The sequence below is a fragment of the Oreochromis niloticus genome, linkage group LG12, assembly GCF_001858045.2.
Source record: "Oreochromis niloticus isolate F11D_XX linkage group LG12, O_niloticus_UMD_NMBU, whole genome shotgun sequence".
Taxonomy (NCBI): Eukaryota; Metazoa; Chordata; class Actinopteri; order Cichliformes; family Cichlidae; genus Oreochromis; species Oreochromis niloticus.
This window is the reverse complement of record NC_031977.2, coordinates 25,908,784-25,932,422: the sequence shown is the minus strand read 5'-3', so window position 1 is coordinate 25,932,422 and position 23,639 is coordinate 25,908,784. Positions and strand designations below refer to the sequence as shown.

General features: G+C 39.4%; 4 protein-coding genes across 9 annotated transcripts; 3 read left to right on the top strand and 1 right to left on the bottom strand.

The window, feature by feature from the left end:
* Window positions 1-1,430: 1,430 nt before the first annotated feature.
* Window positions 1,431-5,095, top strand: enkd1 (enkurin domain containing 1). 5 transcript variants are annotated; one of them, XM_019365821.2, is made up of 9 exons: window positions 1,431-1,762; window positions 2,081-2,165; window positions 2,879-3,103; window positions 3,262-3,437; window positions 3,525-3,680; window positions 3,757-3,899; window positions 4,029-4,165; window positions 4,458-4,607; window positions 4,688-4,829. In XM_019365821.2, the coding sequence occupies exons 2-8, from the start codon at window positions 2,081-2,083 to the stop codon at window positions 4,595-4,597; spliced, it is 1,062 nt and encodes a 353-aa protein (XP_019221366.1). In that variant the 5' UTR covers window positions 1,431-1,762; the 3' UTR covers window positions 4,598-4,607; window positions 4,688-4,829. The 5 variants fall into 5 exon arrangements, with proteins under 5 accessions (XP_019221366.1, XP_005473581.1, XP_019221367.1 ...); XM_005473524.4 differs by lacking the exon at window positions 4,458-4,607 and having other exon boundaries at window positions 1,436-1,674; window positions 2,879-3,034; window positions 4,688-5,095; XM_019365822.2 differs by lacking the exon at window positions 4,458-4,607 and having other exon boundaries at window positions 1,436-1,762; window positions 2,879-3,034; window positions 4,688-5,095.
* A 233-nt stretch (window positions 5,096-5,328) lies between these two features.
* Window positions 5,329-10,989, top strand: polb (polymerase (DNA directed), beta). Its single transcript, XM_003451032.5, has 14 exons — window positions 5,329-5,562; window positions 5,884-5,941; window positions 6,972-7,038; window positions 7,422-7,496; window positions 7,619-7,677; window positions 7,806-7,855; window positions 8,151-8,202; window positions 8,506-8,560; window positions 8,651-8,723; window positions 8,806-8,876; window positions 8,961-9,047; window positions 9,191-9,258; window positions 9,573-9,712; window positions 9,902-10,989. The coding sequence occupies exons 1-14, from the start codon at window positions 5,502-5,504 to the stop codon at window positions 9,994-9,996; spliced, it is 1,011 nt and encodes a 336-aa protein (XP_003451080.1). The 5' UTR covers window positions 5,329-5,501; the 3' UTR covers window positions 9,997-10,989.
* Window positions 10,990-11,794: 805 nt separating this feature from the next.
* dynll1 (dynein, light chain, LC8-type 1) lies at window positions 11,795-14,118 on the top strand. Of its 2 annotated transcripts, none has more exons than XM_003451033.5 (3): window positions 11,795-11,942; window positions 12,696-12,834; window positions 13,705-14,118. In XM_003451033.5, the coding sequence occupies exons 2-3, from the start codon at window positions 12,703-12,705 to the stop codon at window positions 13,840-13,842; spliced, it is 270 nt and encodes an 89-aa protein (XP_003451081.1). In that variant the 5' UTR covers window positions 11,795-11,942; window positions 12,696-12,702; the 3' UTR covers window positions 13,843-14,118. The 2 variants fall into 2 exon arrangements, with proteins under 2 accessions (XP_003451081.1, XP_005473576.1); XM_005473519.4 differs by having other exon boundaries at window positions 11,795-11,946.
* A 2,062-nt stretch (window positions 14,119-16,180) lies between these two features.
* On the bottom strand, window positions 16,181-22,820 carry rpl6 (ribosomal protein L6). The gene is made up of 7 exons (XM_013274885.2): window positions 22,806-22,820; window positions 18,786-18,932; window positions 18,585-18,683; window positions 18,198-18,341; window positions 16,776-16,824; window positions 16,458-16,642; window positions 16,181-16,363 (listed from the first exon to the last, which is right to left on the bottom strand). The coding sequence occupies exons 2-7, from the start codon at window positions 18,930-18,932 to the stop codon at window positions 16,211-16,213; spliced, it is 777 nt and encodes a 258-aa protein (XP_013130339.1). The 5' UTR covers window positions 22,806-22,820; the 3' UTR covers window positions 16,181-16,210.
* Between the last annotated feature and the right edge of the window lie 819 nt (window positions 22,821-23,639).

Here is a 23,639-nt window from a genome sequence, read left to right as displayed (position 1 = left end):
GCACTAAATCTCTCTTTTATTATAAAATGTTTGCAATATGCACATTGTGTCCATGACGCACACATCCCTACTCATTCATTAGAGAATAAATTAATGCCCAGCAGCTGTTCTATTTGAAATAGAGAAAAATATGTTGATATGAAGCCGAAAAATGTAACAGAGAGGTCTAAGAGGTTAGTAATTCCAGTGTATATAAGAGTACACTGGAATTACTAAATATTAAAACACGGCCATCTTCATACATTAAGAGAAAATGGAGGGGAGAAAGGATATATAATTATAATGCCTGAGGGAGAATAGACAATAATTTAGAGATTTCAGTGTAAATGTACCAGCTAACAGAAATAGAGGGAGTTTGGTTGGAAGAATCTGATCAGATTTAATGCTTTATTACACACACCCCACCCACCCTTTCTGCTGAAAACCAAAATCCAAAACCCAATGTACAAACTGCTACCATGTTTTGGGTTTTTTTTCCTTTTATTAAAGACTATTGGACACATGGTGATCTGTGTGATCTTTAATTGTGAAATTCCCTGAGAAAGTAAGATTATATGTTTTTGGGTTTATACCTTCAGAATGGAGATCTGGGTGCTAAAAATACTCTTACTGGGAAATGGATATTATTACAGGAGAGCCCAGTGTACATGGACGGAACCCACAAAGGGCATGTATAAAATGGAGATCATAACAAAATTTTTCATTTATCCATCCAAATATTTGTTTTATCCTGGGGAAAATTGATCTGTTCTTGGCAATTATTATTATAACAATAATAATAATGATAACATCTGAAAAAGAAATAGGGAAGAAAATCACTGTCATATTTGGTGAAAACTGCATCTGGCTTTATTATAGTACTCTGTTTATATAAGTGTATACTATATTAAAAAAATAGGGTTGCTACACTGAATAATTGTTTCTATAATTCCACAAACACTAATCTTTCATATTTTTTGTTATAGTTCATTTACTCCAGTAACAAAGAAATGTGGTAAACATACTCTCAGTCCAAGCACCTTAGTGAAAAGTTTTATTCATATTGTTAAAGCCTCTGTAGTGCTGAAAAGAGGGAGAATAATAACTGTAAAACTGCTATATTTACTAGAAGTGCACTCTGGAGTCAATGACAATGACCTCTAGCTAATGTCCCCTTCGAATGATTGGGTTTGTAACCCTGAGTTAGGCATATCAGGCAAACTGGGTACCTCCTGTGTACTTACGCTGCATGCTCTGACAGATATTTGGTCATATTTATATTTATTTTTGCATTAGCTAAGATTAGGGGGATTGTTAAGATTTGAGTGTAGCTCGATAATTAATTAGAAGAGAGTACTGCTGATCCTGAAAGACAACACGCAGGGTCACTATACCTCCTTTACACAGAGCGACAGGATTAAGGGTTTAAAACTGCAGGAACCGTTGGATTTAGAGGTTTTAGTTATGATTACAGTTATTATTGTGTTTTAAGAAGCCCTGCGCTTTGTCTTTGTCTTATTCTTTCAGGAATTTGATCGCTATATACGCTTTTCGATGAATAATATTTGCCCGGCTGCTCTATTTCTGTGTGCGCCTGCTCCGTTGCCATGGTGAGGAGTACTGCAACAAGTGCCGAGACCTCGGCGTCATCAGCGTGCGTGAAAACACTCAACTGATAAACAACAGGGGACGGAGGTAAATAGATTACCGTCTCTTCTTTAGCCTAAATGCAGCTGGTTGCAGCGACGTTAAGATTACCTGCAAGTTATTCGTGACTAAACAGGTGCGTGTTTTGTATCTTATACTGAATACGTCGAAAGAAAATGTGTTGAGGGGATAACTTTACAACGAGGTAATTAACAATAGCAATAGTTAGCCTTTAGCAAGCCCTGAAACAGAGGAAGAACATGTATTTCCACTACTATATTCTGAAGAATCACTATATTCCGATCAGCTGAATTAGGTACAGAAGCTGCTCTTCTGTATAGTCTATATGAGTTGGGTTAATTACTTTTTATTAGAAAGGTGCAGGCCAAATTAAATCAGCAGTCTTACGTGTTTTTAAGTAACACTAGCAAATAATTCACAAAGTCTTTTTCAGATGTGTGAGGGACCTTCGTCTATATCTGGGCCAATTCCCCCGGATCCTTCTCTGTTTCCCCAGTACTACAAGCGACCAGCTTCAGGTGGGGTGCAGCCACGTGGCTGTGGTGTAATAATTAATTTAGAGTAATAATTTTTTTTTTTTTTTTTTTTACACAATCCTTTATTTACATATTGCAGCATTGAGATATGGGTTGGGGGGGTTGTGATGGAAGGATAGCAACTAAAGTGAAAAGGAAAGTTTATAAGATAGTAATGAGACCTGCTATGATTTATACTTTGAAGATGGTGGCACTAACAAAAAGACAGGAGCCAAAGTTTGAGGGTGCACAGCTGAAGATGTTTGTTTATTATAAATGAGTCCATCAGAGGGTCAGCTTAGGCTGAATGGTTTGGAGACAAAGTTAAAGAGCCATAGGGTGAGTTGGTCTGGATAAACCAATATTTTTGGTAAACTCAAATAACCATGAAAATTGGACTTAAGAAAAGAAAACTAAAAAAACTATAATTATGATCAAAATTAAATACACTGTGGATTTTTGGTGTTTGGTGTTTTGTTTGGTGTTTTCTAGGACAGGAATGACACTGAAACTAATAAAAACTAAACTGAAATGACCAGGCCCACTTTGGATATTAAAATTTCAGTAATTTCAAATAAACTAAAATGGAAAACTAAATATTTATAATAAATCACAATAAAGGCTTTAAAGCCACCCAAAATACTTAAAAACTGCAACAAATACAAAACTCTAATAATTCTAGCTCAAGTTTATTTTATTTTTCTCTTCTCCTCCAGCTCGGGGTCGTTTAGAGGGAAACCATGATGGAACTTTGGCCCTGCTTTCAGGGCCCCTTGCTCCAGATCCTGTGTTGTACCCAGGTTGCTACAGTGCTCGTACCCCAGCACAACACCCCCGCATCAGCCCCAATGCTACCCATATCCTGGAACGAGGTCGGAAAGGGATTGTAGGGGAATTACTAAAAATAGACAGTGTTTCTATCTCTCCTGTTCCAAAACAGAGTAAGTGGGGGTTTTTTTAACTACTAGTTATTAATATTGAACACTGACGTACTAGCTTTTGGCATTTTTTAGCATGTTATTATGGAAAGCATGAAAATAATGAATTTGAATGATTGCATGTGTTAAAAGGAAATTAAGACAGTCTTTCTTACCCTCAGAACAGCGAGTGATGCATGATTTTGGTAAAGAGAATGTCCGTCGACTGCGAGAGATCCAGAAACGCTGCAAAGAGCAGGAGGCTGGGAGGGCACAATCACGCGCTGTTCCAGTTAAAGCTCTTTGGACCACCTCAAAATACCAGAATGTCCCATCCAAGGTGATGGCTCAGCTGCAGGCAAGAAGCACATCTGTGAAAGATGCCCATCCGTGAGCACTTTATTTTTCCTCATCAGGTTTTGACCAATCTGTTTCTTTTATGAAGGTTTCCAGTCCAAGTGTTAAGCCACAGTGTCAAAACTTTCTGAAGGCGCATTCCTGTGGTGGGTCTGCTTCCCCACAGAGGCCACAGTCCAAAACTTCACGTGTAGCTGAGCAGCGTCGGGCCTCCTGCAACTCTACACAGGACCTGGACTTGCAAGTGAGATTTGCTAAAGTTTTATTAGAAGTTCACATCTACATTTTAAACATGTTTCTACAGATTGTTTAAATTGCAGTTACAGGTTCAAGGTCAGACAATAGACTTCATAAAACATAATGCCCGGACTGCAGGAAAAACTGTGCTTCGGAGGTCCCAGTCACTGACAAACCTCAGAGATAAGCCTGTACCCAGTGCAGTCAAGGGCCAGGTTCCTCAATAGTGAGTGTTATTGAAACCTTCAGTGTCAGTGTGCTTAATGCTCATGATATTTCACCACTAGATACTTTTGACCTTTTTGACACCCTTGTTTTTTTTCCTCTCTGCCCTTTGACATTGACACTAATATAGCCTTCAGGAAAGGAAGGAGCAGTGGCGTAAAGAGAAAGAAGAAAGGAGGAGGAATGCTCCTGATCCTACGATCCCAGCTGGACACACGTTGATGCCTGAGAATAAGAGACAGGAGACTCTGAAGTCCTTAAAAGAAAGTATGATTCCTCCCTTACATTCATACATGTAGATAACTGCCACGGGAATGCCCAACACTGAGATACTACACAGTGTTTTTAACTGGTAGATTAAGATTTAGCTGGTAGATTAGTCTTAAATCTAGTGATGGGATGTGCTGGCCCAGTCTTTGGACTGTGTGTTGAGAAATCCAGGAAGTCTTTTATGAAGCACGTATCAAGGCTTAGTTGTGGTTGGATCACCACCTTTAAGTTGAAGAGACAAATTATTTTTTTCTAGTAAAATTCTTTTCTTGGTTTGATTTTTCATCAGTTTGGCCAAACAATCTGGACTATAAATATGGCAAACTAATCCACTGCTGTAGGAAAAAAAGGGGGAAAAAAGACTGGGCTGTCAGTCTGTTGAAAAGCCTATTATTTCTTCCTCCAGTGCTCAGCCATCCGTCACAATAACAGCAGCTTAGTAAGTACAGTAAATAGTACAGAATGAACATCAGTAGTTGCCTCACTAATTATGTGTTTCTGACATTTTTTTTTCTTCAGCCCACCGCTCCCTGGTGACGGAGCTGCTCTCCCTGCCTCTCAAAGCTGACAATCTGAGTATTCGCTCACGCCGGGCCCAACTTGACTGTAGGCTTTCTGAAATTGAAGAAGCCATAAAAATTTTCTCCAGGGACAGAGTTTTTGTAAAAATAGATTCTTAACACACGAGGAAAAGGAGGGAAGGAAGTGGCTAAGTAAATGTATTGCTTTATTGAGATTAACTTTCATTTTTTAGTTGCATTAGATAACATTACGCTGTTTGTTGTGAAATTATTTTTAAAATGTGAATAAATCATTTTGTAAGCTTATTACAAAATACAAAAGAGCATCTTTAGGCATCATTTGCTGAGATGTGATTTCTTTGGTATGGATGTGCTAATGATTTATAATAAAGAACATTTTTGTGAAGTTACTGTGTACGTACTTACATAATTTTTGTAACTTGGAATGTTAAAACCTACCAAACAATGCACTACAGCTTTTTTTAGTTAATTTCATTGCATGAATAAATATAGAAATACACTAGAACTCAGTAATTTTCGATTGTTCCGATTCATTTTGTGTCATATTTATTTATTATTTATTATACTATAATTATACTAGTTGAAGCAGATGTGAATGTTGTGGCTAACGATGACGTTTTACGCACGCCCCGCCCCCTCTACGTTATCGTTCATTGTTTGGCGTGAGAGCTAGCCTAAGCTAACGTGCTAGTAGGAGGCTAGCTGGAAATAAAAAGAGCTTCAGGCTCTCGTGCCTACATAAACGCCCATATATCTCTCCAGTGTTTATTTGAGAGACTGTCAGATTCAAAATGAGCAAGAGGAAAGCGCCGCAGGAGTCCCTAAATGAGGGAATAACAGACTTTCTCGTCGGTACGTTAAGAGATTGTTGAACTCAGCTAACCGTTGCTAGCATGGAAGTTGGGTTCTGTTATTAAATATAAATACCAACCGTGCTGGTAAACTAACCCTGCACGAGTAGCGGGTATCAAAATATTCTAAATATAGAGTTGTAGTTGTTGCATCTAGTTATCTGGATTGCTTACACGTGTGATTTGGTTCGCTCGCTATCTGCCTTGTCATTTAAATGCCTTCTACCTTCAGCTGAGTTGGCAGAAGATTAAGTAGCAGGAATAAAGTAGCATGAGGGAAATGTGAAGTCTTGCCTTGTCCTAACACTGCCTCTGTTTCCAGAATTGGCCAACTACGAGAAAAATGTCAACAGAGCAATACACAAATACAATGCATACAGGTAAGCTCATAATTATGTGAAAACCTGTCCCAGTCACTGGTCTTCATAAAACAAGCGTTTCAAGTGTATTACGTCCACTCGGCCATAAATGATGGTGTTAGTACAACGCCCCCATATAAGTCTATTCTTATATGACTAAGTATAGACTCATGTTAAAAGAAACATTCTATTGAATTAGAATGTCTTTAAAACACTTTCAGTTAAGAGAAATAACTCTTTTTTTTGTTGCTTAAAAACTACATTATTAGAGTGAACCCCACATGATCGGATAAGCAGCACTTCACAGGAAGAACTCCCTTTTAACAGGGGGACCTCCAAAAAGACCTCCAGTAGAACTAGGTTCAGGGAGGACTGACTGTCTGTAGTGACCTGTTTACAACAACAGGAACTTGTAGGTAGTAAAAAAGGAATCATTACATCCATTAGTGCTATATAACACATAAAGTGATAAAAGAGGTTAACTGAATCATGGGAAGCCCCAGAGCAGCCTGAGCCTGCATCAGCGTGACTAAGAAGTGGCTCAAAACTGATACCTGATCCGGCCTTGTCGTTATCAAAAAGGAAGTTTTAAGTGGAGAGGATGACTGTCTCTTCAGGAAAAAACTGGAAGCTGATTCCACTGGAAAGGGGCTGATGGCTGAAATCTTTACAACTTTGTTACTTAGGATCCAGTAAGCCAAGTAAGCCTCCAGTCCGAGAGTGAAGGACTCTGCTGACGTAATAGGATGGAGCCCAGTCATTCATTTAAAATCAAAGGATTTTAAATTTGATTTTGTATTTAGCAGGGAGGCAATTGAGATAAGCTATAATAGGAGAAGTATGATCTAGTGTTCTAGTCCACCAGAAAAGCATAGAGTACAAGATAAACTTCCTGGATTTATGATTAGGTTTTTGCTGTATGCTGTATCATAGCATTGTCATGTTTACACTTACGATCTAAAAGAAATTAACCTAAAGAAAAAGTGGCCTAATTCAATTTTACATATGTTTTTTGCTATGACTTACACGGTCCCTTGTTTTCTGTGCTTAGGAAAGCAGCATCTACGATTTCTAAGTACCCTCACAAAATCAAAAGTGGAGAAGAGGCCAAGAAACTGGTATGTATGTGTATGTATGTATAAGTTGTCATAGGCAGACTGATAGATAAAAAATATAAATGAAAGAAATATCTTCTTTCTTAACAAAAGAATTGGCATATAGAACTGGAGATTTCTCTTTGCATGTTATCAAATCAGAGGTCATCTGTCATCCTCTCCATGTGCTTTAAAATGTGTGACTTTCACTGTCACAATGACATTGTTAAACCTGGCAGCGCCCCCATCATTATTTATCTGGCCTACCACTAATGTGCTCATGCTGCTGTTTATGTGATGGCCTCTGTTGTAGCCTGTTTGTCAACAGCTTCTCTGCACATCTTACATAATCACTGCAGATCACACTGCTGAGCAGCACCCTCATGATTGTTGTCACATTTCAATAGGATGGTGTTGGAGCTAAAATAGCAGAAAAGATTGATGAGTTTCTGCAAACTGGCAAACTTAGGAAACTGGAAAAGGTGAGTCTAAGAGATCACTTTACTGATGTCACACTGTAAAAATAATTTTTTAATAGTTATTTTTATGTCTATGTACTGAGTTATTACACAGACTGATGCGCTACATTTATATCTTCCAACAGATCCGAAACGATGACACTAGCTCTTCCATCAATTTCCTCACCAGAGTTACTGGAATTGGGTATGTTGTTTGGTTGTTCACTCTGCACGTATGATAAAAAATTATATGTTCATATTCAGAATTAGAATATAGCAAGTGTATTATTGACTTTCTGTTGTAATATTGTATGTGCTTTATTTTCACTTCAGACCTGCTGCTGCCAGGAAGTTTGTTGAAGAAGGGGTGAAGACTTTAGAAGGTTTGTGTAGCATTTGCCTCAAATTAAAATTGATACATATTTTGTATGGTTAGTATAATTTTTTTTAGCTCAGTGCCGTGAGCAGGCAGCCACACGCCACATGGCTAGAACGCAGCAGGCAAGGTTCAAGCTGACCTGTGGCCCTTTGCTGCATTTATTTCCCTCTCTTTCTCTCCAATTTCCTGTCCTCTCTACTTACCATCCAGAAAAAAAGGCAGAAACCAAAAAATAAGTAAATATAGAATAAATTCCAATGAGAAGGATTCTTGATTTTGTTTTTTTGTTTGTTTTTTAGATTTGAAAAAGATCGAGCACAAGCTAAACCATCATCAACAGATTGGCCTGAAGTAAGTGTGACTAAATGTTCTCCAGATGTTGTCTTGTAGGTTCTTGGTCATCCAGATCATGGTTGTCTTACGGTTTTTCAGTTCTAAAATATCTGAGTGAGAGTCGCATGGTATTACATAATACCTGTGACTTTCCATCAAATATTTCAGAACTGAAGAAGACTCTTGGATCCAAAACGTCTTCACAAACCTGAAGAAGTCCAGTTGCCTTCTTTTCAGGAACCCAAGATCTCTAAATGTTTTATGTATTTTAATATATTGAAAAAATGTTTCAGATATTAAAGGTTTTTTTGCTGTCTTTAGGTACTTTGAAGAGTTTGAGAAAAGGATTCCAAGAGCTGAAATGGAAAAGATGGAGGTGATCAAGCATTTTTATATTTCTGATATCTTCAAATTATTTTTTTTCATACAGACTGCCCTTACACTGTGATTTCTTGTATTTACCCAGACTCTTATTCTTGGAGAGTTGGAGAAAGTTGATCAAGAATATATTGGAACAATCTGTGGAAGCTACAGGAGAGGTACTCTTATAAAGTTACTGGTCCATAGGTTGTAGGTTGCAATACCACTTCAACCTTTTTTAATACTGTTCATAACCTCCAGGTGCTGCATCGAGTGGTGATATTGATATTTTGCTGACCCATCCAAACTACACCTCTCAGACTGAGAAGCAGGTAAGACTTAACTCCATCACTCAGGTTAATTACAGGGTGACGTGTCTTTTTAATCTTACTTTTTCTTCTGTTTCTTTTTTGCAGCCAAAGCTCCTTCATGCCGTGGTTGATCATTTGGAGTCCATCGGGTTTGTGACTGACACACTGTCCAAAGGAGACACCAAGTTCATGGTGAGGCCTCTTGTTTATTTTCTGTCTTATTGAAGGAGGTATGAGTTTGATGTACTGATTTGTAATGTCGTTAGTACTGTAACTACACCCAGTCGCTGTAGCGCATGACTGTGGTCATGATGTTCTGGATCTTGTTTTTCTAGGGAGTCTGCCAGCTGCAGCAGAATGATGAGGATGAGGAGGAATACCTTCACAGACGTATTGATATTAGGTGCCCTTCTTTAAATTGGTCATTTACATTTGAAACATTTATATAGGCTCATGGGATTCATTTTGTTGCTTCAGGATTCTTTGTCAAGATTATGTGTAATCATAATTAAGCACTATGCTCTTATGTGTAATTTTGTGTATTTATGGGATCTATTTGTGATCCTGTAATTAAAACATTGCCTGTACTGTTTTTCAAGTACCAGGCATTCCCAGTTATTCAGCACAGACAGTAAAGAGGCAACCCTATTTTTGTATTTGATATTTTAACATGTAGTTTGTTCCTGCTGACTGACAGTCTTTTATTTATTCTCAAAGGTTAATTCCCAAGGATCAGTACTACTGTGGAGTTTTGTATTTTACTGGCAGTGACATCTTCAATAAAAATATGAGGACCCACGCACTGGAGAAGGGCTTCACTCTCAATGAGTACACTATACGACCACTGGGGGTCACTGGTGAGTGTTAGGCCCCAAAAAAGAAAAAAAACAAAACAAAACACAACAACGACTAAAACCACAGAAAAAAAACTGAATTCCCTGAACTCTTCTCCAGCTCTGAGCAAAATGTATATCATTCGTCACCAACGAGTGATTCATACTATAAGCTTTTAACATGAGCTGTTTTCCTTTGTGTTTCTGTTGTAGGTATGGCAGGGGAGCCTCTGTTGGTGGATAGTGAGAAAGACATCTTTGATTACATCCAGTACAAATACAGGGAGCCGAAGGAACGCAGCGAGTGAAGCAATACAGTTAGACCTGGAATTAAAGCCACAGTTCTCCTAAAAGAAAAGAACTAAAAAAAAATAAATGTTTCCTGGTGTGTTACTCTTTTCCCTGCTTAGCCATGACATTTATAGAAAATGATGTGAAACCATTTTAATTAGTGTTTGTTTTAATTTTTTCTTCCCCAGTCATGATATTGTGATATAAATATGACAATGCTTTGAAAGAAAAAAATTACCTGAGGTTTAATTCTTCACAGTCAGGCATTCGCATCAGTTTTTAAACAGATTTTTAAAATCATGTTCAGTAGTAATTTATTATGTCTTATTTTACCTCATATGTACCTTTAATTTTTGACAAGCCCAAAAAAAAGGATAATGACCTGCAAGAAGTAATTACTGTTGACTGGCTCCTGTTACATTTGTTCAACATCACAAACGATGAAGACTGTGGTCATCAGAGCGTTCTCCTCGACAATGGTGCTCTTTAACACTTTGCTTTAGTTTTGCAAGGTTTTTAAATTATAGTTTTTTACATGTTACTGTATTTTTGTCTTCTACTTTGGGCAGACCAATTGGAAATTATAAGGAAACATGCAAGGAATGTATGATTCACACGCTAGGCTGGTTATTTACAAATACAACTGGTTTGGGACAAAATTGGCATTGAAATCTTCTGACAAATTAGTTGTTTTGGTGGGGTTTTTGTTTGTTTGTTTGTTTGTTTTGCTCCATTGCTGTGTGACTGCACTGGTAGAGTTAAGTAATCTAGATTGTGTGAAACAAATCTATGTAGTGAAGGTTACCATAATCATATCTTCAACGCTTTTGTTTTTGAAAGGGGATAGACTAAAGATGCATAACTTGAATATTTGAATTAGGATAAAACTTAACAACTTAATATTTTTTTACATGTTTATACAAACGTGTAAGAAAAAAAGGATCTGTGAGGTTAATGCAAATTGTTCATTTTCTGTATGTATGAGTGAAGTAAATGGAATACAAAAACCATATTTGTATTTTATATTTATTATAACATTTAAAATCTGTAATGTAAATCACTAGGTAATACTTCATATACCATATTCATATAACCCTTGGGATATAAGCTGAAAGTCATATTTTCAACAATTATGGTTTGTTTACTGCTGGGACATTTTTCTGGGTAGGTTGCATTTACCAAAAACTGTTTTTTATGGGCTATTTTTGTTCATTTGTTTTTTCCCCTTCTATACAACAGGGTTTTTTGTTTTTGTTTTTATTTCTTAGGTTTTAAGTTAAATTATGTTAGGTTAATGTAAATATGAGTGAATAATTTTGAGACATATTATTTTTCTTATTTCTTATATATATATGAATATAAACTTATATTTATAATATAATTAATATAAATAATATAATAATATATATAAATATATATTTATATTTGTTATATTTCTCTATGGCATTAAAAAAAATTATGTCGTAACGACGATAAGACGACTAGAAAGACGTTTAAAGTACTCTGGCATTACGGTTTTTGGTTTGTTTTTTTTTATTTCTCTTACAAAACAATTAATTTAAATGACAGAAAAATACAACTTTCTACACATGATTGTGATTTTTTTTTTTTATTGTTTTTTTGTGTGTTTTGTTTGTTTTTGTAAAAAAAAAAAAAAAGGTAAATTAATTGGTCGTAAATCCTAATGGTGGTACAAGTTATTTACAGCGATTGCCATGGCAACGGCAGCAGCCGCAAGGCATGATGGGTTGAAATAAAATGCAAGCAGAAATACCAGCAAGATAGGCCCAAGTCAGCCAATGATGGCGCTTTGTGCATTAATATCAGCCAATCGGAACACGTCGAGCCAGCAGTCTCTTACCGCTACACACCCACATTACTTTTGTGTCAACCACTTCGCGGGAGTTGTCACTTCAGGAGCGGTCGTCTCTTTAAAACTAGACAAACAGTATACGAGAGACTAGTAGGTAAATCAAGCAATTCGCATGCAGAAATTTGTTTTTAATTAATTCTCTTGCAAATGAAGCCGTGATGTTTGCGTGTAAGGTTAACTGATGTTTGTTCCTTTTTTCTTCTTTTTCGGGATGAATGATCAGCTAGTTATGGTGCTTTAGCTAATTAACGCATCATCATCGTTTGTGCATGTGGCCATGTGTGTGCTAGGAAACCACTCTTCTGTTGACACCTTACTTCAGATTAAGTACTATTTTTGACAAACGTTACGTTTTAACGGGAGCTGTGGATGTATTATTTTGATAACTTATGCCCCGAAGCGGATAGCGAGAGGCGTCCGTTCTCGCTGCTTTCTAACGTAGGGCAGTTGAAGCAATGTGGTTTAATTTGTGCAGTCTGATTTCACAGGCTTGTGGCTGAAATCTCGGAAAATGTGAGACTATATAATCGCAATGTTCTGCGTATCCATAGAAACTACGCAGAGCGCGCGTCCAGCGAGCCTGCAGCTGATTGAAGTTATGCAACACTTGTAGAAAAAGCTAGTTCAAATATTATGTATCAGGTATTATGTAATACCGGCGTCGTCTCTAAAATAGGCGTTTTTCCCCTTCTTATTCTGTCGCTACAATCTTAAAGCAGTTGAAAGGGAGTCAGACGATGATGAGGACTCTTAGGATGCTCAGGCTCTTCAGTCAGCGGTATTGTGTGCGTGCCAGTGTGCCTGTGAGGATGATGAATTCACCGCTGTGTTTTGGTTTCCCAGGGCAACCATGTCTGACAGAAAGGCAGTGATCAAAAATGCCGACATGTCGGAGGACATGCAGCAGGACGCCGTGGAGTGTGCCACTCAGGCCCTGGAGAAGTACAACATCGAGAAAGACATCGCTGCATATATTAAAAAGGTAAAGCTAAACAGAAAACATTTTTAAAAAGCACAAACTAGGCTGTACTTAAGCATGCAGGCAAAATCTAGAAGAGTGAGGCTATTTTTGCACCCATCCTGTGCATCATTGCAAGTTACACACCCTGCCTGGTATTTGCAATTGTTTCCTCTCTTCCTGAGGAAACCTGTTCCTCTCCAACTGTCTGTCCTTCAGAAGCCTCATGCCCACATTCTTTAGCTCTGTGGTGTAGGGAAAGAAACCAATATCATGAGGAATTTGGGTTCAGTGATTTCTTGCAGCTCTTTCTGTATATGTTTATATCTGACCAGATATTTTACCTTGAATGGGTGGAAAATGTGACTTAGCCTACTGTGACAGCTAAGTTTAGATGACTGTACATTTCATACATATCTCCGTACAATTTTCCAATTTTTCCATACATATTCTGTACATTGTTACCTGTATATACAAACTTCAGTTGCTTATGTTCATAGGACATCCTTGTGTCTTCCTTTTATAATTTATTTTCCCTTGCTGTAAGAGCTCTGTAACACTGAAATTTCTCATCTGTGGGATAACAAAGGTTTATTCTATTCTATTCTATTTCTCCAGATTCAGTGCTTTCAGTTACCCCTGCCCAATGATAGAGGGAAAAAATTAAATTTCTTAATATTTTTGAAAATAATCTGAAAATATGGTTCATGATATGGTCAGGTAATTTTCACTACAATCTAATGAGTGCAAGAAATCTTCACCTGTTTAAAAAAACAAAAAAAAACATACTTTTGGCCATCATCTTGTCTTATATAGGATTTGCAGGAAGTGTCTGCACCACTTAACATTTGTGCACTTTAAAAAAAAAAAAAAAATTTTTTTTCTTCCACCCAGGAGTTCGACAAGAAGTATAACCCAACCTGGCACTGCATTGTTGGGAGGAACTTTGGCAGCTACGTGACTCATGAGACGAAGCATTTCATTTACTTCTACTTGGGTCAGGTGGCCATTCTGCTGTTTAAGTCTGGCTGAGAGAGGAGGGGAAAGCGTTTTCCCGACACCAGCTGACCATATACAATACGGACTGACTCCACAAAAGGCACTTATCATTCCTTGGCAAGGGGCCGCTGCCTTTTTCTGTGCTGCTTTCTACTTTGTTGTTTTTGAAGATTTAAAACAAAAAAACAAACTAAAAACTAAAACGTGGCCATGTTAAAGAGATGAAACACTTGTATTTATTTTTGTCTTGTTACATTAGACATGTCATTTTTTTAATTAAAGTGTAGCTGTTAAGCTGTTTGGGTCCAATGCCTGCTGTGGTCATTTCACTCCATTTCCGCTTTCAGATTGGAAGCCACATCTATAACCCCTGCCATCAACAAGATGATCATGACTTGTGCAACTCCCGGTCTCTTTCCAGGATGGTGTAATGGGGTTACATTTGTACAGGATAAGCGTTTTCCAATCTGTGCTTCCTCAGGTCTTGACGTGACAAAGCGTCTTTTAGTTCATTAAATCCATTAGAAAGAAATGCAGGATTAAGTGGTGTGGTACAAAAAGTCTGACATATCTGAAATCTCTGGGCTTGTCCTGCTAGACTTCAGTGCAGAATTTGTTAGCATTGATCACAATAACAGAGACTAGAACACAAACTGCGCTACAGTGGTTTGAATTGCATCTAACTGACAGACATTGAATTTGGACATGTAAATGATGAGTCACAGAATTCAACAGGGATCTGTTCCAATGCATTATCCTTGGATAATACTGGTAAACATTGCATACAGATCCATTACTATTCAGGTGCCACCTAGCTTTAATCATAAAGCCAGATGTTACAAATCAACTGAAGTACATGTTTTTAGGGTTTTATTCTATATTGACACAAAAGTGAGGCTAATGTACTCAGTCCTTAAGTCTTAGAAACATGTCTATATTTACTCTAAATGACATTATCTTGGCCGCCTTGACCGCACCCAGGACTTTGATCATTATGTCCTCAAATGTGCATATGTAGGATTGCTTTTTAACATTTGTCCAATATTAATAAAAGGGTGGAAACATCCTGTCTCAGGTAGGTTCTCATCGAGACTATAAAGACGGCACATTTCTCCCATGCTGGCTTCTCTTCATTGGCACCCCATCAAATTTAGAATCAAATTTGAATTCCTTCTTACATACAAGGTCTTGAATAATCAACCCCCATGCTTAGCTTAAAGACCTCCTAATAACTTATTATCCTAACAATAGTTCATCCCAACAGATGACTCCTGCCTTACTTGTATTTTTAAAAGTAGAATGGGACCCTTTAGCTGTCAGGTCCCTCTGCTGTGGAAGCAGCTCAGAGTTTGGAATTAGAAAGACACCATCTTTACTTTTTAGTTTAGGCTTAAAATTTACCTTCTTCATAAAGCTCTTAGTTTGGCTGAATCAGTTGACCCTGAATCCTCCCTTTTCATTGACCTCTTTGGCCTTCCACTCACCTGGTAGCTCACAGGTGTCAAACTCCAGGCCTCGAGGGCCGGTGTCCTGCAGGTTTTAAATGTGTCCTTGATCCAACATAGCTGATTTAAACGGCTAAATCGCCTCCTCAACATGTCTCGAAGTTCTTCAGAGGCCTGGTAATGAACTAATCATTTGATTCAGGTGTTCTGACCCAGAGTGAGATCTAAAACCTGCAAGACACCGGCCGTTGAGACCTGGAGTTTGACACCCCTGTTGCTTCAAATTCTGGTGAATTGCGGTTAAAGATTTTCTCCTGGTCGAGAGAGCGACCAGGAGAAGATTGAAGTAGGGGTGTATCATACAAAAAAAGAGGTGGTGAATAGTTTGGAGAACATTACGGGCAAGACTGAAATGCCAGGAGGGAGAGAATATATTGTTAAATTGATGCTAACCATGAGACCATGGAGGATGAAAAGAGGACACGCAAAACACACACACACACAAAAAAAACAAAACAATAGGCGATATGGAGAGATGATCCACTGTAGTGACCCCTTAAGAGTACAGCTAGAACACTTCTCTCCACATCCATATCATCTTGATCTCACCTTATGGCCAATTAACATTAGTCGTCCATAAGCTGAACTCACTCCTAATCCTATTCATCAACCCTATCCCCTGGCTTCAGTGTTTGTGTCAGTCTCCAAACCACAAACATAGCTGGCCTCAAGCTCCTTGGTAAACATTCATTTTTATTGTTGCTACTACGTTTTTAAATCACACCACTTCTGATACTTCTCCACCCTTTATTGCTTTGGATAGTTGACCCATGTAGATGAACATGTATATTACAATGTGCTACTGAATTGGCCATTATTAAGGACCATATGCAAAGAATTTAAGTAAAAACCAGAGGAGACATGGCATGAGGCGGTCACTGTTTATTTCAACACATTTAGAAAACCAGCTTGTGTGGGTAGACGCCATTAGACAGGAAGAAGGAAGAGCGCAGGTACCCTTGCAGCTGAGGTACTTTCTTGATGAGGGGCAACAGCTGAGAATCAACGGCTTTCTGGTCCTCCTTCCTCTGCTCTGTCAGCTGGAATTTCTGTACGTGAAGAAAACCAACGAGTCAGACGTCTTTAATCCAAAAGCTCATTTCAGTACAGTAAAAATTCATTTTAACAGAATATATACATTACCTCTTTTTCTGTATCAAAGATTTCTCCCTCCTGGTGACGGGGCCTCCTCAGCTTCTTCTTCTTGAAGTAGGCATCGTTGACGGTTTTGGGGATCTTCATACCAGAGATGTCAATTTTGGTGTTTGTGGCAATCACAAACTTCTGGTGGGCCCTGCGCAGGGGGACTCTGTTCAGGGCAAGAGGGCCTGTGCAAAGGAAAAAGATTACAACAGTTTAAAAGATATTCAACATCTTTCTTGTAATTTATTAAAGGTTCTACTGCGATGTGCATAACTGAAGTAATGACAGTATTTAAAGAATAACAAAACCCATCCTTACCGGTGACGAGCAGGAGACCACTGGAGAGCTGCTTCAGGAAGACCACACGCTGAAATAAAAAGTGTAACTTGAGCATTAAAGAATTAAGAATTAACATTACTGCATCCATTGCTCCATATATCCTGTGTCACCATGAATAAGACCGTTTTAACATTTTAACTAAGGTAGTGGGTAGACCAGTTTAATAAGCCCAGTAGGCTTTAATGGCAAGTTATTAAGACTGGAGAAAAGAAATCTATTTGACGTGCTCTCCTAATTTTAATGAAGGGCCTCTCTGCCTCTCAGTTCCACAGCTGAAGTATTATTTAGGTCAGCCGCAGTTTGAAGTGTGTGGGAACGCTCGCTTCCATAACTCGCCCATGCAGCATTCAAGAGTAGGAGGGACAATGTCTGTGGTAGTGAGGGTGTGATTATGGTGATGTACCCAGTGTGTTTGATAAACAACCTTCAGCAGGTTTATTTTCAGGGAAAATTTATCTGATACGATGCGTTTTGCATCTATTCACTTTTTTAAAAAAAAATTTAAAGTTCTATCATAATTCATGGCAGAAAATAATGTGCAACAGATCATTAGCAAACTATGCTGAAATATGCCTCAGCTCGGGTTCTTTTGGCAAAGTCCATTAACTGTGGACTGAGTGCATCACTGGCGTGTTCATGCAGTGATGCAGTTCACGTTCAATGTAGTTTATATTTAACATCAACTGCCTGCTGACCTATAAAACTGTAAATCATCATTAATATTACTATGACAATTCTTCTATATTGACCTAAACTATGAATTAGACTTTTGGTGATGCAAACAAAACATGACCAACACCAAAGCTCTCACTGCTATGGATCCTTCATACGGCATGAAGGCAGTTTTCAACTGTGGAGGATTTGTTTTTGCTCTTCTAGAGTAACAAAGCCAACAGATTTACATGATATCACATTTTTCATGGCTCAGAATGGGCCTTAGAGGGAACCACAAATAGGTACTAATCTAACTTCCAGTGATATTTCTGTCCATTTGAAAAACAAAAGTGTCCATTATGGTTCAGTATACGAGACCCACATTAACAAAACTCATGACTATGCCCTTTGGTGTTGACTAAATCCTCTATGGGTGCCAGTTTTTGTTTTTGATTACATAATACCTAAATAAATAAATAAAACACCTTGTGATTCTAGCAAGTTTAACTTATGGCAAGCAGAGCTGATTTGGTCCTAAAGCAAGATCCTTGCTCTTATGACACCCAGAGTGGACTTTCCATTAAAGAAAAACCAGGTGACATGAAAACAACTGAATATTCATCTGTAATGTGACATCATCAACTGATGCTACAGCCTGAAAAGGTCAGCCTGTGCAAAGCTGAAAGTGCTCCTGCTAATTGATGAGACTGACTCATTATTGAGGCATATGGCAGAAACTGTTGTCACCTTTCCACGGTGGCGTCCAGTGAGCAGAATGAGGACAGTTCCTGGTGTGATGGAGGCACGCAGGTTCCTCTTGTGCTGGGAGAAAGGCTTGATCCCATGGCTCTTCAGTTTACGGGCCACGTCCTCTGTGGGGTAGTAGCGGGGCTGTCGGAGTAGAAAATAAAACTTCAGATTCGTGTTGTATGTTGTTGTCAATATATAAACTTTATGGACAAATGTTTGCCTCAAAAAAACCACAACATGACCACAAGGCAATAAACGTCACGCACGATTAAAAACACTGTATGCGTTAACTGTGTCTGTGTTTGAACAGACAGAATTCCAAATTTTACCTACCTACATAAAACAAATCTTAATAGCAAGGACAAGTGTATATGCATTACTCACCATCTTGCGCAGTTTGACAACACGAGTGCCTCCATTCTTGTCTCCTCCAACGGTTTTGACGACAGTGGCCTTGGGTCTAGTCTTAATCTTCTTTTCCACCTGAAGGAGAACAAATTACCATCAAAACAAGTGGCAAAGAAAAAGTGGCATGCCTTTGACCATTATTAAACGATTTGTGTGGTGTCAAAGGTCTGCCCTTACCTTGGTCTCAGTGGTCTTGGTCTTCCTCTTGTACATGGCCCTACGAGCATACATAGCGGACCGGGAGTAGCGACCGATGCCCCGGGCCAGAACCGGGTTCCGGCTCCCGTGCTTCTTCTTCTTGGCAGCTTTGTCTCCCTCTGCCATCTGACACAAAGCAAAAAGAAGGTAGATGTTTGTTAGTGTCTCAGATGAGCAATGATTTATGATACCACAGTGATGTTATGGGAATATGTTCCTAGGTCTATTGCACTAACAACAGCAGAACAGCAATGTATTAAGACCTTAAACTCTAAGCTGTTGTGCTGCTAGCATTTCTGCACAAACTATTAATAAGCACCAGTAAACACTGGGAAACTATAAAATACTATGAAACTGATTTGGCTGGTTACTACCAAAGAGCCATCATAAATGCAGAAGCATGACAAGTAACGCTGGCTAGCCGTTAGCAACTTAATACAACTTTCTGGGCTAACCAGCCGTTTCTCGTCTTCATTTTCAAGAAGACAAAATTGATTTCTTAACATTTCCAGGTTTTAATGAAATACCCAAACATCGACAGCGAATTAGTGGAATGAATAAAACCGAGGACTGAAGAAAGACGACACGTTTCTACCACCAGCCTTGCTAACGTTACAGGCTGTACGGAGGCTAGCCGGCGGCCTAAACCCGCACATCTAAACATATCTAAAGTAACACGAAGAATAAATCATGGCAATAATGATGTCTACCGTATAGTCTAAACATAATGAATCGTCTCATGATAGTTGGAGAGAATATTTTTTATTCTCTAACACGGATGAAAGCAGATTTCTTTCCCACAGTAACACGAAGGCAAGGCTGTCTTACCTTTGCTATGAAAAAAAGACCGACATCCGGGCATGTGACGTATATAAGGACGCTGGGCAATGGCGTTGACGTAATTACGTTGTTTACATGATGTGATGGTACTTGTAGTCCACATAATGATTTTTTGTTGCTATAGCCCCATTTCCACAAATACCTCGGATCGACTCGGCACGGTTCGCCACGGTTTTCAGGGTTTTCCATTAGGTCATAGCACCTGGTACCAGGTATTTTTTAGTACCTGTTCTGCCAAAGTTCCAAGCCATCCGAGCGGGTGATAAATTGTGACATTGTCAGACTGCATGCCACTGATTGGCTGGGTCACAGGCGTTACTCAATGATTAATAAGATCGTTTCGTTCACGAATATCAACACCGCCATTTTTGAAATCCAGCAACGAGGGAAATAGCTACAAAAAACCAATCCCGTGTTCCCCGAGTCTGACGAAAAGACACAGAGCAGCAGGTATATTCTTGACTGGACGTCCACCTTTGTTGTAGCATTCATCTCGCATATTAATTACGTCTGGAGACCATGCACATTTCGAGGTACTACACTGTAATGGAAAATCATTTGATCCAAGTCTAGTGGCGAGTCGGCCCAAATAGGTTCTAATGGAAAAGGAGCTTATGTAGCATAGGCGAGTTTAAACCCTTCTCCATCAGAGCACCACAAAAAAATAACTATATTAAAACTAGTTATAATTGCATATTTTAATATTCTTTTCTGACTCTGTATTCAAATGTTATATTTTCCTAACTTGTCTGCTGGCAACAGTACAGGACAGACATAAACCTGAAGACAGGTTTTATGTCCAGTATTGTTGATGTCATGATGTTACAGTGTGCTTACAGAGGCATTGCTACTTCAACAGTGTGGCTTGTCATTAATATCCTTATAAGACTGCACCAGAAAGAAGAGTGTCACCAGAGTCACCTGCAGTGGACTCCACTCCGAATCAGTTGGTCCCTCTCCGCTGCCTGCCGCAGACACCTCGAGACCTGCCGCGGATTCCATGCCTCCACCTGCCGCGGACACCAGCATGGAATCCCCCTGCCAATCCTCCAAAGGGTGCCAGCCACCAACCAATCCACACTGCAGCAGAAAACCTGCCAATCCACCCCGCCGCCGGCCGCCTGCTAATTGCCACAATCCAAGCCACTTGAAAGGTCCCGCCTTCGCCCCGTCGTTGGCCTCTGGTCCTGTCGTCCATGGGTCTTCTCTGTAATGGTCGACCCCTAGACCCGCTGTGCCTTCTTTGTTGGGTTCCAGATCACAGTTGTGTCTGCCGGTGGACTCGTGACCAACCTCCTGAACAGTTGTCTCTTCCAACACTCTTGTGGTCAGTGGTGTTTGGTCTACCATTAATTTTCTTCTTTTTCACCTGAAGCAGAACAAATTATCATCAAACCAAGTGGCGAAGAAAAAGTGGCATGTCTTTGATCAATATTAAGTCATTTGTGTGGTAACACAGGTCTGCCCTCATCTTGGTCTCAACTATTGTAACCTGCGAGTATTAAGACCGCAAACCCTAAGCTGTACTGCTGCTAGCCTTTCTGAACGAATTATTAATAAGCACCAGTAAATACTAAGAAACTATAAAATACTATGAAACTGATTTGGCTGGTTGCTACCAAAGAGCCATCACAAATGCAGAAGCATGAACACTGTTGCCAACTCCTCAATAAGGAAAATTGCTATTGGCTGTCCTAAAAATCCCTAGAAGTTGCTAAATGATGTCATCGCCTAATTTGCATAATTGGTCATGCTTATGTAATTGTAACGAACACTGTAGGCCAGAGAAATAACATTGTGGAAGAGACATAAAGTGAGTAAAAAAACACACTAAACGCATTTAGAATATATTTAAACTACAAATTAAATTTCTTTTAGCATTTTTTTTTTTTTTTATGTCACAATTCCAACCCTCCTCCTTTAACTGGGCTTGGGACCTGCAAAAGTGACCCGAAATAGGCACTCTGGCGGAGTTACTTTTAGTGTGTGTGTTTGTGTTTTTAAGTAGTTTTAAACCTTGTGTTCCACAAAAAGTAACTGTAAAAGAAGAACTGACAGCGTTTCAGTTAGGGCGGGAGCAGCGGCTTCGCCCATGCGCTATTGCAGTTTGGACGCGTAGGCATACTTGCCAACCTTGATACCTCAGAATTAGGGAGAAATTCAAAAGGGCTGTTGTGTGGGGGGTATACATATACATATATATACAACAAACTTGAATTTTAAAATGTTTATTTATCGGATAAAATAAGTTAAATGTCACCGTTGTTATTGTCCGGCCGGAAACAGCGGGGGTGTCCAAATTCAGAGCCTTGTCCAATCAGGGGACGCTCTCTGTTGAGGAGAAAAGCATGAATTTGTTTGTATACGGATTATCCATTGTTTAAATGTCCCAGGCAGTCGAAAAGAAGGCAGAGCTGTTGAGAAATGCTAGGAGCTAACTGGGTGCTAACCGTGTCATTCAAATACATTAACTGTCGCAATGTTGGCAAAGAGAGGAAGTGACGTAAGATTTGCACATGCGTGGTACCGATTGTGTTTCCGGGTAGCAACAGTGCCCACGGCAGCACCCACTGCTTGTTGAGAGTAAGAGCGATGCATGCTTTCATGTCAAAAAGTCATCATAAGTCTCCAATAACACCAGCAAAAGTCGCCAGATTTGTTGCTAGTCGCTCTTTAGAAAAAAAAGTCGCTAAGGGGGTCTGAAAACTCGCTAAAGTTGACAACCCTGACCATGACAAGTATCGCTAGCTAGCCATTAGCAACTTAATACAACTTTCCCGGCCAACCAGACATTTCTCCTCTTCATTTTCATTAAGACGAAATTAATTTCTTAAAATTTCCATGGTTTAATGAAGTACCCAAACACTGACAGCGAATTAAAAAAGTAAATAACAAAGAGGACTGAAGGAATACAACACGTTTCTACCACCAGCCTAGCTAACGTTACAGGCTGTACGGAGGCTAGCTGGCGGCCTAAACCTGCACATCTAAACATATCTACAGTAACATGACGAATAAATCGTGGCAATAATGATGTTTACCGTATAGCCTAAACATAAAGAATCGTCTCATGATAGTTGGAGAGAATATTTTTTATTCTCTAACACGGATGAAAGCAGATTGTTTTCCTACAGTAACACGAAGGCACGGCTGTCTTACCTTTGCTATGAAAAAAAGACCGACATCCGGGCATGTGACGTATATAAGGACGCTGGCCAAGGGTGTTGCCCAACGTCGTTACGTTAAGTTTACGTTAAGGTGTGATGGTACTTGTAGTCCAAATAATGATTTTCTGTTGCTATAGCCCCTTTTCTATAAATACCTCCTCGGATCAACTCGGTTCGGTTTGCCTCAGTTTTCAGGGTTTTCCATTTGGTCAGAGTACCTGGTACCAGATACTTTTTTAGTACCTCCTCGGCCACAGTTCCAAGCAATCTGAGAAGGTCCTAAATTGTGATACTCATGAGTGTATTCATGAGAGCATTTTGTTCATGAATATCAACACCGCCATTTCTGAAACCCGGCAAAGGGGGAAATGGCTACGAAAAACAATGCCGTGTTCCCCGATTCTGACGAAAAGGCACAGACAGAGCAACAAGTATATTCTTGCCTCGACGTCCACCTTTGTTGTCGCGTTCATGTTGCATGTTAATTGCATTGTGGGATGCTCAGATGCCACACCGCCCTCTGCTTCTTGGACCAAGCCTGTTGGTCTCTCTCTGCCGCATGCTACAGACTACATGCCAGTACTTGCCATGGACTCCACGCCGCTGCCTGCCACGACACCAGAGTGGATTCCACCTGCCAAGGGTCTCCCGAGGGTCTCCATCTCAATTGCTGCCAGCCACCAATGAATCCACGCCTCAGCAGGCCACCTGCCAATCACCGCAAGCCACCAACCAAGCCACCTGAAGGGTTCTGACGTTTCCGGTGCTGTCACCCATTGGTCTTCGCTGTAATGGTTGACCCCTAGACCTGCTTTGCCTGCTTCGT